This window comes from Thamnophis sirtalis, unplaced genomic scaffold (assembly GCF_051295495.1).
Source record: "Thamnophis sirtalis isolate CommonGarterSnake01/CBP01778 unplaced genomic scaffold, rThaSir2_p1.2 scaffold_3, whole genome shotgun sequence".
Taxonomy (NCBI): domain Eukaryota; kingdom Metazoa; phylum Chordata; class Lepidosauria; order Squamata; family Natricidae; genus Thamnophis; species Thamnophis sirtalis.
The window spans coordinates 153,399,663-153,412,352 of NW_028261383.1; the positions used below are offsets into that span (position 1 = coordinate 153,399,663).

A 12,690-nucleotide genomic window follows, 5' to 3' on the forward strand; every position below is an offset into this window, starting at 1 on the left:
GATCATTAGATACCACCCCTTTTTGGCAGAAAGGGGCAGGGAGCAGTTCAGTTGCTAGGATTTCTTCGTAGTTCACAGCCTTGTTTTTTCCCCGCTGTGAACGGAGGAGAGATCCAGCACCAGCTGAGCTTTTTTTCTCTCCAGCCAGTTCTTCTCAGCTGTTTTTTTCAGCTCTAGACAGGTGGCCCCCCCCTCAGGACAAAGCTAAGCTATTTAAAGTTATTTAAAATTAATGCGAGCGGGGTCCACTCCTGAGATGCCTTTTTTATTACTATCTTAAACACCAGCCTCAATTTTGCTTAAGGCTTCTTTGTTCAGCCGTGATACAAGATGGCGATTTTACAGCGTTTGTGACTGATATATGACTACTTAACTGGCTCTACTCTCCTGAAAATCTTTCATCATTAACTATGAAAAGCCTATAAATAACCCTTTGAAATTTGAGGGGAGCGAAAACCCTGCTTATTTGTTTATCTCCAATTTTTATTTATAATGGCGCCCAGATCAAAGCAGGCAAAACGCTCTCTTACGAAGGAGTTTAAAGAATCTGCAATAAAATCGCTGCCCTTGCCTCCTACGCCATCTGCTGGAGATTTGTTAACACAGGAATCTCTTTTTCAAACGCTTAAGGATTTCAGACAGGAAATTAAGGAATTTGTACTGGATTTATATGATAAACTTGAGGCCAAAATTGCCCAAATAAAGGTGGATATGACTGGAGTTATGTGGGTTATGACAGATTATATTGGTGAAATGGAGGACAAATTGGAAATTTTGGAAGAGGCTAACCTTAATCTGACTTCTAATATCCAAACGCTGCAACAAGAAATTGGAAATGCTCAAAAACAACTCGTTATGATAAATTATAATAGGAAAGCGTTTGCAATAAGAGTTAGAGGACTGCGCGAAAAGGAACAAGAGAATTTAAAACAGACTTTTGTTGAAGCTCTTAGTCGTTCGGTGGGAAGTCCAGGACTTAATTTTGATTGGCAGATTCGAAAAATTTATCGCCAGAATTCGTGTGTAGCAGAACAGCGACAGCTCCCGAGGGATATAATTATATATTTTTCCACAAAAGAATCCAGAAATGCGATTATACAAAAGCTTTACAATAATAGGCTAAGAATCGATGGACAGGATTTGACTGTTTTTAAAGAAATTCCATTTCAGATGTTGAAAGCAAGGAGAGACTATACTTTTTTAACTCAAGAACTTAGAAACTCCCAGATTCAGTATAAATGGGAAGCGCCAGAAGGTATTACAGTCACATTTGAGAATCAAAGATATCGTCTCAATTCTGTTCCGGAAGCTCAAGATTTTTATTACAAGACTCTGAAGGCGGGACTTCCTGATTCACCCGGAAATGTGGAAAGACAAGGAGAAGGAGAGTACAAGCAGCGGACCATCTAACTACAAGACGGAGGGCGTTGCTCTCCCCCTTTCGGAGAGGCAGAAGAGCGGAGATTAAGGATTTAGCGATAACTTTAAGATACCCTTTTTCCCCCCCCCTTAAATTTCTGGTTTGAATAGGACTTTGCGATCTTTGTTTGGTATAGAGGGGTGGAGCTGGATATTGATGAAATATTGGGACTGAATGAGGCGGTGTGGATTCTGGACACACATTTTATGGGACCTATATGCTTGAACTCTAACCTAAAGTGCCCAGGACTTTAAAGTGAAGAGAAAGATCGTAATTTTATTGAATTTTGGTTTGGGATGAATGGAGCTGGGAAGCGAGGGGTAGGTGGAAGGGTAACGAAAGTTTGATTAGATTACCTTGAGGCAGAAGGCAAACCGATTTTTGTATAAACTGTTACTTGAATATAAGGTTAAGAAAGACTATTTGGAGAGTCTACAGGAAGTTGGGGTAAATATCAAAGAAGCAAGGGACGAAGATAAGATACATACGGAATGATCTATACTGGTTAAACTTTAATAATGATGGGAGGCTGAGCCTAATGCAAAGAGTTCTTTTTGTGTGTGTGTGTGGGGGGGGTCTTTTCTTTTTACTTGTTTTGGGTTATTCCCTTTTTTTTCCTTTTTTTTTCTTTTCATTATTTTTATTTTTAATCTATTTGACTATAAGATATCCTAGAAGGTGTTTGATAGAGAGTTGTGCCGGGTGTGGGACCTGGGAAGTCGGAGGGGATTAGGGAGGGGGGTTCATTGGGGTGGGGGGGTGGAAATACAATTTCAATATATAGAATAAGAAGAATGCACTTGTATACTGTTGTTCCTTATCTTTTCTTTTTATTTTTCTCTTTTTTTTCCTTTTTTTTTCTTTTTAGCTCAATTTTAGTAGTTAAGAATTGAATAGATTAATGAATAGAGAAATGCACCAAAGTGAGAAGTAGAGGGAAAGAAGAGGGAGAAGTAAGGAGGGAGGAAGAGGGGAATGTAAGGAGGGTGAGAGGGGAAGGAGGGTGAGGAAGGGGAGAAAGGAAGGTAGTAGGGGAAAAGGAAGTAGGTGGGGTGATTGTTAGAGGGGAGAAAGGAAAGTTGGAGGGGGAGAAGAAGGGGTGTATGGGGGATGAAAGTGCCAGGTTGGTTTTATATGCTGGACGATGAGTTGTGTTTAAGGTTTTCTTTTTATGTCTTTTTTTATTGCAAATACTCAGTATATAAGTGATTGTAAAAAAATTGAAAATGAAAATGAATAAAATATTTGAAATCGAAAATTCAAGGTGAAATACCTTGACTTTCCTCCTGATCTTATCCCCAGTGAAAGCTGAGAGATTGATCAACTAACCCAAAGTGACCCAATTAGATCCCGGACTGTGAATGTGAGCTTGGCTCTCTGTCTTCTATTGGACTCCTTCCTTGATCTGCTTCATGCTTGTTCCAATATATGTTAGAATGTATTCCAACTACAGAATTAATCAGCCAGTAGATGGCAGTGTTTACTTAGAACCTATGGTTATAATCTATGGTTCCCTTATGTTCTGAGGAGAGTTTCCTGCAACAGTTGTGACAGTTGAAACCATTAAGCAGCAAGGCCCATAGTGACTATACACTGTACACTTCATTTGATCTGTATAGCTACATAACCATCCTCTGCTACCAATCTGTATGGCTGTATAATAACCCTCTACCATTTCTATAGAATAAAGCAGAACTTCTAACAATGCTTCAGCTTCTACAGAACTGCTGGTGATTTCAAGAATTTGCCTATCATGGACATTTCCTTCTCCTTCTTTTCCTTTGAAGAATTATTTCATTTGTAAGGCTTCCCAATTAAAAAGTGGCCCATGGCAGCATACAGCATTAAAAACAAATAAATATTACAGTGAGCAGAATGGCCAAAAGGCTGGAATGATGCCAGAACCAGATTTTTCATAGGTAGATCGAGACTTCCCATGAATGAAGGCAAAAAATACGTATCCCAGGATAATGTTGGGGGATTCAATCAGGCTCAATTGCCGGGACTGGAGGTTTGATCTTCCAAGCTTCAGACTCGTGCTGGAGCTCATCCTCAGGGAACTCCTCTCTCACCTGAATGTTTGTTGGTTTGTTTTCCAGGTCTTTCAAGGTGTGTTGCTCCATTGGACAGAACTGATTGTTTGGTTTGTGTGCAATCAGTATTGCCAATACTTTTGCCTAATTAATGGCATGTTTTTCTGGCTCTTCTACCTCTGATCTGTTGAATATAGAGTCTAATGCTCCTATCAATTCTCTTAGGGTGGCTTGAGAGAGAAGTTCCCTGAAGATGGGCTCCAGCACGAGTCCAAAACTCGGAAGACTAAACCTCTGGTCCCGATGACTAATCCTGATTAGATCCTTATGTTTTTCCTTCCTATGGCTACTGGATCTGGATTACAAAAATCCATCTGAAATATAGGTGACATAGCAAATATTTTTATATCTCCCTGCCACCATCACATGGTCATTTGTATTTTTTCATATCCCATCCTCTCCAAAAGGATTAGTTTCCTTCATGTAATATCTTTCACTGTTCCTATTTTCTACATTTTCCCATTCCTGTATTAATAGTAAATTTAGCCTGCTTTTCTTAAAGTCAATCAGTCAATTAATCAATTTATTTATTGTTTTGACCACTGGTCAAATGGAATGGAATATAGTGCAAATACAAATCATGACAACAAATGGCGGTTGCATACAATGTGAAACAACGCATATGCTCAGCCATGAACACGTCCATAGAAAGATCCAAAAGGTAACAAGATTCATTCAGAAGGAGGAGTAGAAGAAGTGTATCTGTGTAACTAGATGACTAGCATAGAGGAATGTATTTGGATGCCTAGCAAAGGTGGCACCAATGGATGCATTTCCCACTTAGGTTTAATCTCTAGGTGGGCATAGGAGGGTCCCAAGTGTTACTGTTTAACAGGAGCACAAAGACAAGGAGAAGAACAAATTCCATTTTTTTTTTCAGCTAATAGATGAACAGTGACAAATGGGAGGACATGCACCAGGGTCAAACTGCCTGCAGGGCCTCAAGGATGTTAAACTTTGGATGGAACCTAAGTTTAAAGATTAGGTAAATGTGCTTTTAGGATTACTACTGTGTTCCTTAGCACAAAACAAATAGCATCATATCCCACATTCTCCCCATAATTAGCATACATCAGAGGACAGCCTTTCTATCCTGCCCCCTTTTCTGGATCATACCGTCCTTCATCGATGGAATCCACAGTGACTTGTTTGAGGACAAAGATACAGAGCATGGCCACAAATATGTGATGGATTGTGCGGAAATATTCCACCTCCAGCAACGTGCTGTAAAAGAGAGACAAGTTGCCAGCAAGTAAGTAACAGAAGTTGGGAAAGATGGGCATCTGGAGATCATTGGACAAAAACTGGGAACCAAAGATTTTCATTTAGTGTTCTGTGCAAAAACTTGTAGTTTCACTTGTACAAAAGAAATAATATTCAAGTGGCTGGGGGGAAAATGTTTCATCTCTTATTTCTTCTAATATGCTAATAATAACTCTTTGTAGTATTGTGCTAATCAACCTAATCCTTTCAAAAATACTCTATTTTGTTTCCCATCAAAATACTCTATTTTGTTTCCCATCAAAATACTCTATTTTGTTTCCTATTTTGTATCTATTCTTTTTATACTCTCCTGGCACCCACCAAAGACTCTCAGCATTGTGTGGCTATGGAACAAACCTTATTGGGCTGTTTCCAATTCTTGTTCTTCATCAACAGTGGAAAATCAGTTATTTGCCCAAGGCCACCTTTATAACCTGAGGCCTTAGAGAGCCGGCTACTTTGCACATTGTCCCTCTGACTAAGTCTTTTTTTTAAAAAAAGTATTTGTTATTTTCAAAACAAACACAACACAAAGAATCCTCCTTCTTTACATACTGTAGAAAGTGTATCAGTTGGTTACAAAAGACTTTCGTGCATCTCTTCCACAGTCATCAACCATAATTCATATTAACTCAAGTATTTTAACTCAAGATATATTTATACATATTACCATCATTATACCTCTATTTTCATTTTATAATTGTTTAAACGTCCTTTATCATAAAATATACCAAGATTTAAAACATAATCTCATACTGGCATTTCATTTGCTATTTCTAATATCCTCCAATAATGCTAAATCCTTATGGTCTATTCTGGCTAAACATCAGTGGTCGGTTTCTACCTGTTCGCACTGGCTCAGGAGAATGGGTTGGTGAGAGGAGGTTCGACCAGTGGACCCAGAAGTAACTTCTGGAATGCCTGCTCCAGCCCTGTCGCTTGCTCGCTCACCCCGCCTGCCCAGAAGCCGTTCCATCACCCGCTCCCCCCACCCGTCCACACTATCCTACCCCCCCACTCACTGATTGGCTGGCTCATCAATTGCCCTGCCCGCTTCTATGAACCCTATCTAAACCCACTTACCTTTTTTCCTGCTTGGCTCTCTGTTGCTGCCTCGTTTATAGCGCAGGGCTGCAGGGCCGCCAGAAAGCGCGGGGGTGGGGATGGCGGCGGGGGTTACACGGCATGGCTGGCATCTTTGAAAAGTTTGGGGACCTTGCAAGGCTTTTGCAAGGTCCTCAGATTTGCCTAAGATGCCTGGCTGCCAGAAAGCATGGGCGCGGGGGTGGGGATGGTGACGGGAGCTTACATGGCACAGCCGGCGTCTTTGACAAATTCGGGGACCTCACAAGGCCTTTGCAAGATCCCTGGACTTGCCTAAGATGCCTGGCCACCAGAAAGCACGGTCATGGGGGTGTGGATGGTGGCGGGAACTTTTGCGGCACGGCTGGCGTCTTTGAAAAGTTCGGGGACCTCGCGTTCCTGGTCTTCCCGGATTGGTTCCGGACCTGCTTTTTAACCAGGCAGCTGTCAAGAGAAAAGAGGGCAGCGCACGGCACGTGGGCTTGTGCAGCAGCTGAAGAACAGGAGGCGAGGATTCGGCTCTGCACAAGCTGCAGAAGCTGTCCTCTTCTTTCTGACAGCCACCTGGTTAAAAAGAAGGATGAGACTCCGCTGGTCTGGAGCCATCCGCGGGGTGAGAGGTCCCTCTGGGTTTCCTCATCTTCTGGGATAGGGAAGGAAAAGCAGTGAGCAGGCAGGCACAGCCTGGCTTCCAAGTAGGAAAATGAGCATCTAGACCCAGCAACACTATAGGAGAGAGGCTGCTGAAAGCAGCCAAAACACCACACGTGCAATTCGGTGTCAAGTCCCATACTTGGGAGTGGAGGTGGTGAATGGAGAAGCTCCAGCGGCACAATCCACCAGACAGCAGCGGCAAGCTCAGGAGTTTTCTCCTGGATTCCTCTCTGTTCTGCATGACCCGTCAAAACCGCGCTCGACTAAGCCGCGCCCGATTAAACCGCGTTGCTGACGTCATCAACAGGGCGACAACAGCCAGCGCGGAGAAAGAAGGATGCTTTAAATAGCGCTTTGAAAGCAAGCCGATTCAACTTAAGGTAAGGGTTAGGTTAAGGGTTAGGGTTAGGGTTAGGGTTAGGGTTAGGGTTAGGGTTAGGTTAAGGGTTAGGGTTAGGTTTAGGGTTAGGTTAAGGGTTAGGTTTAGGGTTAGGTTTAGGGTTAGGTTAAGGGTTAGGTTTAGGGTTAGGTTTAGGATTAGGTTTAGGGGGGTTAGGTTTAGGTTTAGGGGTTAATTTTAGGTTTAGCGTTTACAGCGTGCTTCTGTCTCCATGCTGTTGTCGCCCTGTTGATGACGTCAGCTACGCGGTTTCGTCGAGCGCAGTTTAGTCGAATGCGGTTTTGTGGTGGAACCCAGTTCTGCCTCCTCCGATCTCCCAAAATTCTTTCCCCAGTGTGTGATAGCTTTCTACTGGATTCCCCTCTGTCCTGCCTCCTCTGATCTCCTAAAATTCTTTTCCCAGCATGTGATAACTTTCTACTGGATTCCCCTCTGTTCTGTCTCCTCCGATGTCCCAAAGTTCTTTCTCCAGCATGTGATAGCTTTCTATTGGATTCTTCTCTGTCCTGCCTTCTCCGATCTCCCTAATTTTGGCCCTTAATCCTGCAGTTGTCTATTTTTAGGAGGTTTTCCCCTCTCTTTTCCCCGCTTCATAAGAGTCCCCCAAAATTTTGCCACATGGCTTGGGTGGTGGTGGTGGTCATGTGATTGAGTGTGCATGAGTGATGTCAAGTTGGCCATACCCGCCCAGTCATGTGACTGCCAAGCCACGCTCACAAAATAGGCCACACCCACAGAAAAGGTTCTAAAAAATTTGAAACCCACCACTGTTAAACATCCATAATATTTAGTGACAAAAATTTCTAATCCTCCTTTCCAAATCACTGTTTACAATTTACATCCAATTTCTTTATGTTGTACTATGTGCTGATAAATAAATACAACATAAATGTAACAAAGGCAACAGTAAAAATATTGGGTTTCTGTCTGGATGGTCTCTTATGACGAGCCGATGGACAGAGAATGGAAACAGTGAACTTCCTCCCATATTTGGGCATACCAGGGGTTGTGACTTTATATATATATATATATATATATATATATATATATATATATATATATATATATATATATATATATATATATATATATATATATATATATATATATATATATATATATATATATATATATATATATATATATATATATATATATATATATATATCATTATCCCTCATTTATTTGACTATATCCTTTATCATAACATTTTCCCCCTAATAATCAAAACTTAAGTTCTTTTTTTATTAACCTTTATATGGAACCAAAAAAATTCTAATCTTCCTTTCATAGGTACCATTCAATATTCATATCGAATTATTACTTATAATAGCAATACATATGTATACTTTATTACCATTATCAATTATTTATTTAACTATACTTTAACTACTTTGCACATTGTCCCTCTGACTAAGTCTGGTTCATACCATAGCCAGGCATACTTACTCAAACAAGGACCGTTGAGGGACAAAGACTTTCTTCTTCAGTAGCTGACCCTTCTCTCTGCAAGATAAGATTTCAAAGCAGGTAATATTTAGTTTATTTCTCAAAACCTTTCTCACCTCTGAGAAAGGGGGGTAAAGGTAAGAGTCCCTGAGGATTTTACTTCACAGTCAGTGATGACTATGGGAAGCAGTGCCCATTTCTGTTTCAAGGCCATTGAGCCAGCACTGCCTGATGACTCTATTTTCCCCATCCCTGTGTAAAATCAATTGCCAGGAACTGCTTCCACCTGCTTTGCTTCTTTGCTGGGATGACACTCAATTGCTGGGGTCTGGAATGAGCTGCTTCTTCCAAGGCCTTATCTAAGAGATCACTCAGCTGACTGTGTACCTGTTCTAGTACCTTCGCCTTCATTACCTACCAACAAAACAGAGGGAATTTAATGATGCCCAGGCCTGTCATAGATTCCTAGAATGCATTTAGGTGATGGACACTGTTAGGGAATTGCACAGATGACGTCCAAATGGAGTCAGAGATGCTAACACTGAACTTGCAGTTTTATATAACTAAATATATTTACAGTAGGAACATCATGAGGTAAATTGCAGAGAGCACATAGCAACTAATCACAGCTTAGATTGCCTCAGGCAGTGGCAGCTCTCCTCCACCAATTAGCTATAACTGTGTATCCAGTTACTTCCCTTCTTTGATCTGTTACAGAAGGTCCCTTGCTCAGAAAACCTAATAAACGTACAGGAGCTAATCCTCTATCACAAGTATAGAGACCATGGGACTGTGGAGCCATAGAGTTGGCCATTTTCATCATTCTTGATAATTCATCATTTAGGGAGAATATTTGTTTCTCTAGTCCATCTTCCACTTGCTTTTATTATTACCTATTATAATATCTATTATTACCTCCAGGTGTCTCTTCCATTGGATGTGGGCAGTAATTTTCTCCCAGTGTTCAGCTTCTGCTAGAGAATTAGAAACAGCTTCTGTTTAAAAGCATGATTGACATTGGGCGAATGGAGGAAGTCAGTTCATTGCTTGGATTAGACAGAATTTTTTGTTCTCAATTATTACTCGAAATCTCAAACATTTGTTCCCCCACTCTTTACATTCTCTTTCCTTTGGGATGGATAAAATAGGTCCAAAACTATCTCTACCAGGCTTCTGAAGTTCATTATATAGCATATGATTTTTATTCAGTTTTGTAGCCTTTTTTAAAAACAGATTTCCATACTATAGTAGCCTCTTTTAACCAGCAGATCGGGAAGCCTGTGTTTAGATAAGCAGGAAGAAATATTGTCAGAACGTCTGACAAATATTAGAGTGTAGTACTGGTAATCCACAACCATTCATTTAATGACTGTTTGATGTTATAATGAGACTGAAAAAAGTGACCTATGACCATTTTTCACCCTTACAACCATTGCAGCATCCCCATGGGCACGGGATTAAAATTTGGACATTTAGCAGCTGGCATGTATTTGATGGTTGCAGTGTACTGGGGTCATTAGATCCCCTTTTGCGACCTTCTGAAAAGCAAAGACGATGGGGAAGACAGATTCACTTAACAACAGGGTTACGGTTTTGTGATGAAAATTCCCAAATGTTTTCTTTGTAACCAGTTAACTATGATGTTCCTTGTTTCCTTCAACTAAATGCTCGCACTGTTTTGTCTTTGAAAGATGAACTTTAGCATTTCTGGACAAATATCAAAGGCACATCTGCTCTTCATGCATAACTCCTGAGCTTTTTTGTCATAAATTTCCATATTATTTCTTACTGATGCATGAATCAATCATTATCGGATGTTTGCCTCTCTGCCCCACTTCTGACTGTCCCAGCAAGCCTGTGGTTGAGTCCCCCCCCTCGAATTTGCTGTGCTTGCTGTGCTTTTTTAAACTGTTGTATCACTGTCCTGTTTGTCTTACTTTCTGTATTTGTTTTTCCCCTTCCCCTGGTTTTTGTTCAGCCGCCCTGAGTCCCTTCGGGGAATAGGGTGGTTTACAAATCGAATAAATACCAAATACCACTTCATAGGTTGCTGTCAGGCCCAAAACCAAGAATGACATGCAGTGATTCTTCCCAGCTGAGTTCTTTATTATTTCAGACCTATAGACAGAATCTTGCCAAACCCTGGACTCTTCTATCTACATCTACAATACACTATTAGGGAAGGGTTGTCTTCAGCCTCTTTCTCTTACACATAATGTCTGGACTGAACTGTCTCTTCACCCCTTCTGTAGAACCACATCGATAGAACTCCCCTCTATTTTCCTCTTACTTTAATGTACATTTGATTATCTCCTGTTCCTGAATCCCTTCCACCCCTACAATTACTTTATGAATATCTGTATTAAGGAGAATACATACAACAAACATTATTCCTTTAACTACAAGTACTGCAGTCTTTTAGCAGGTGTTTGGAATGGCAGGAGATTCTTAGGATTGGACTCCAAAGCATTTGAGGGACACTACATAGCTCTCTAGTAAAGTAATATAACGTTTTTTGCTGAGGCTCCCAAAATGCTAATCTCTGCATAGTACTACTTAATTCCAAGACCTAATCAAAAATCCCCAGATAATTTATCCACAGCAGGGATATCACCCAATTTGTGCAATAAAATATATCATCCATGCTCCTTAAATGCCTCCTTACCATTGAGTAATTGTGTCTCCTCTTTTCCCCTGGTCTGTTCCTCAGAGCTTCTTTGTCTCACGTCTCCATTGCTCATTTCTCTTGGGTCCATGATGGTTCTGAAAGTAGAGTTTCTTAGGTTAATTTCACACTCCAGTCCAGCAGTCAGAGAACTAACTCACTTTGGGGGGGGGGGAGGAGAGAAAGCCTTTGGTGTTAGAACTTTGCACTTCCTTAATACACCAATGAGTTAACTAGTGTCAGGTAGTGATACTAATGGTAGAGAGGTCTGACCACCCTATCCTGATTAGCAAGTTATACATTTTCAGCTGAATTTTGCACAAAAAAAGTTCATTTTTTAATAAAAAGTTTTTCATTTTTTCATTTTCATAACAAATAACCACATGTATACTATTACATAGCCAACATTGTTTTATATTATTAAATATTTATATCAATTAGTCTTACCATCAACCCCCAAAAACGATTATTGGCTCTTCTGCTCTCCATACACCATATTTGTACCCTATCCATCACTTTCTCCTCCCTCTCTCCTCCCCCTCCCTCCCTTCTTTCTTCCCTCTGTCATCCTTCTCTTCTCTACTTCCCCTTCCTCTCTCCTTCTCCTCTCTCCCTTTTCCACCCCTTCTTTCTCTCCTCCTCTTCCCCCCCCCGCGCCCTCTCTCCTAACTCTCTCTTCTTCCCTACCTCTCTCCTCTCCTAAACACTCTTCATCTCATTTACTTGGTGTATTTCAGCCTCTGACCAGGCTCCATTTTATGTTGATGGTATTTATAATTTCACATTAATAAACATCTTTAATAATTTGTAATTCTGTTTTTATAATCTCATTATAAGTATGTTTAATCTTCCCCCTCCATTTTTCCTTGCCTTAATTTAGCTTACATTTAATTGTCTTTAAATAACAATCCTTGCTGCTCAAAGTTCATTACAATTCCATTGATCTGCTCTGTAAAATAACAAGCAATACACACCTCACTTTGTTCATCTTCTTAAGAGTTCTATATGCATCCATATTTCATATATTTTAACCTATATTTAATTGTCTTTCCATTATCATATTCAATCAATTAGCAACTCAGTTTATCATGTAAAAGAGTAAATCACATACCTGTGTTGATAGAGAAAGCTCAGAGAGCTCAGAGCACAATCTCCCGTAGCATAGAAGATGATAAAATCATATACCTATATGTGAAACTGCTAAAGAAATGTGGGAGGGATTACAAAAGGTGCATGAAAGACCTAATTTCTGCAATCAACTGCATTTGTTTGGAAAGCTATACCAAACCAAGATGAAAGGCCAGGCTATGCAGGATTACATAATCACATCTTGGAAATCATTGAATGCCTGAGAGGTGTAGGAGAAGCAATAAAAGATTTTCATGTTGCAATACAATTAGTAATATATCAGAAAGTTATGAAATCCTTTTCATAGCATTTGAGGCAGGTCGAGATGTCAAGCTGATATTGGGATATGTTAAGGGCAAGCTTGTGGATCAATATAAGTGTAAAACAGAAAACATTAATAGTGTCCGGGTTTCTCTTGCAGAGTCTGCTTTAAAGACGAAAAATAGGAGCTACGCGAAGCAAGAAACATGTGAATGCTTTGTGTGCAAGAAAAAGGGCCATTTAAAAGCTATTTGTAGAATGGAGAAACAGATTA

The 12,690-nt window shown here is 40.3% G+C and overlaps 1 protein-coding gene across 1 annotated transcript in view; it reads right to left on the bottom strand.

Moving 5' to 3' along the window:
- Positions 1–12,207, bottom strand: part of LOC148048266 (sterol O-acyltransferase 2-like) — a 29,840-nt gene extending 17,633 nt beyond the window's left edge. Inside the window, exons 1-6 of the mRNA XM_087710488.1 lie at positions 12,139–12,207; positions 11,028–11,125; positions 9,278–9,333; positions 8,649–8,776; positions 8,363–8,419; positions 4,630–4,737 (exon numbers count right to left, since the gene is read on the bottom strand). Coding sequence (XP_087566614.1) covers positions 4,630–4,737; positions 8,363–8,419; positions 8,649–8,776; positions 9,278–9,333; positions 11,028–11,118 — 440 coding nt within the window. The 5' untranslated portion in view covers positions 11,119–11,125; positions 12,139–12,207. The remainder of the gene's footprint in view (positions 1–4,629; positions 4,738–8,362; positions 8,420–8,648; positions 8,777–9,277; positions 9,334–11,027; positions 11,126–12,138) is intronic.
- Positions 12,208–12,690: the final 483 nt, after the last annotated feature.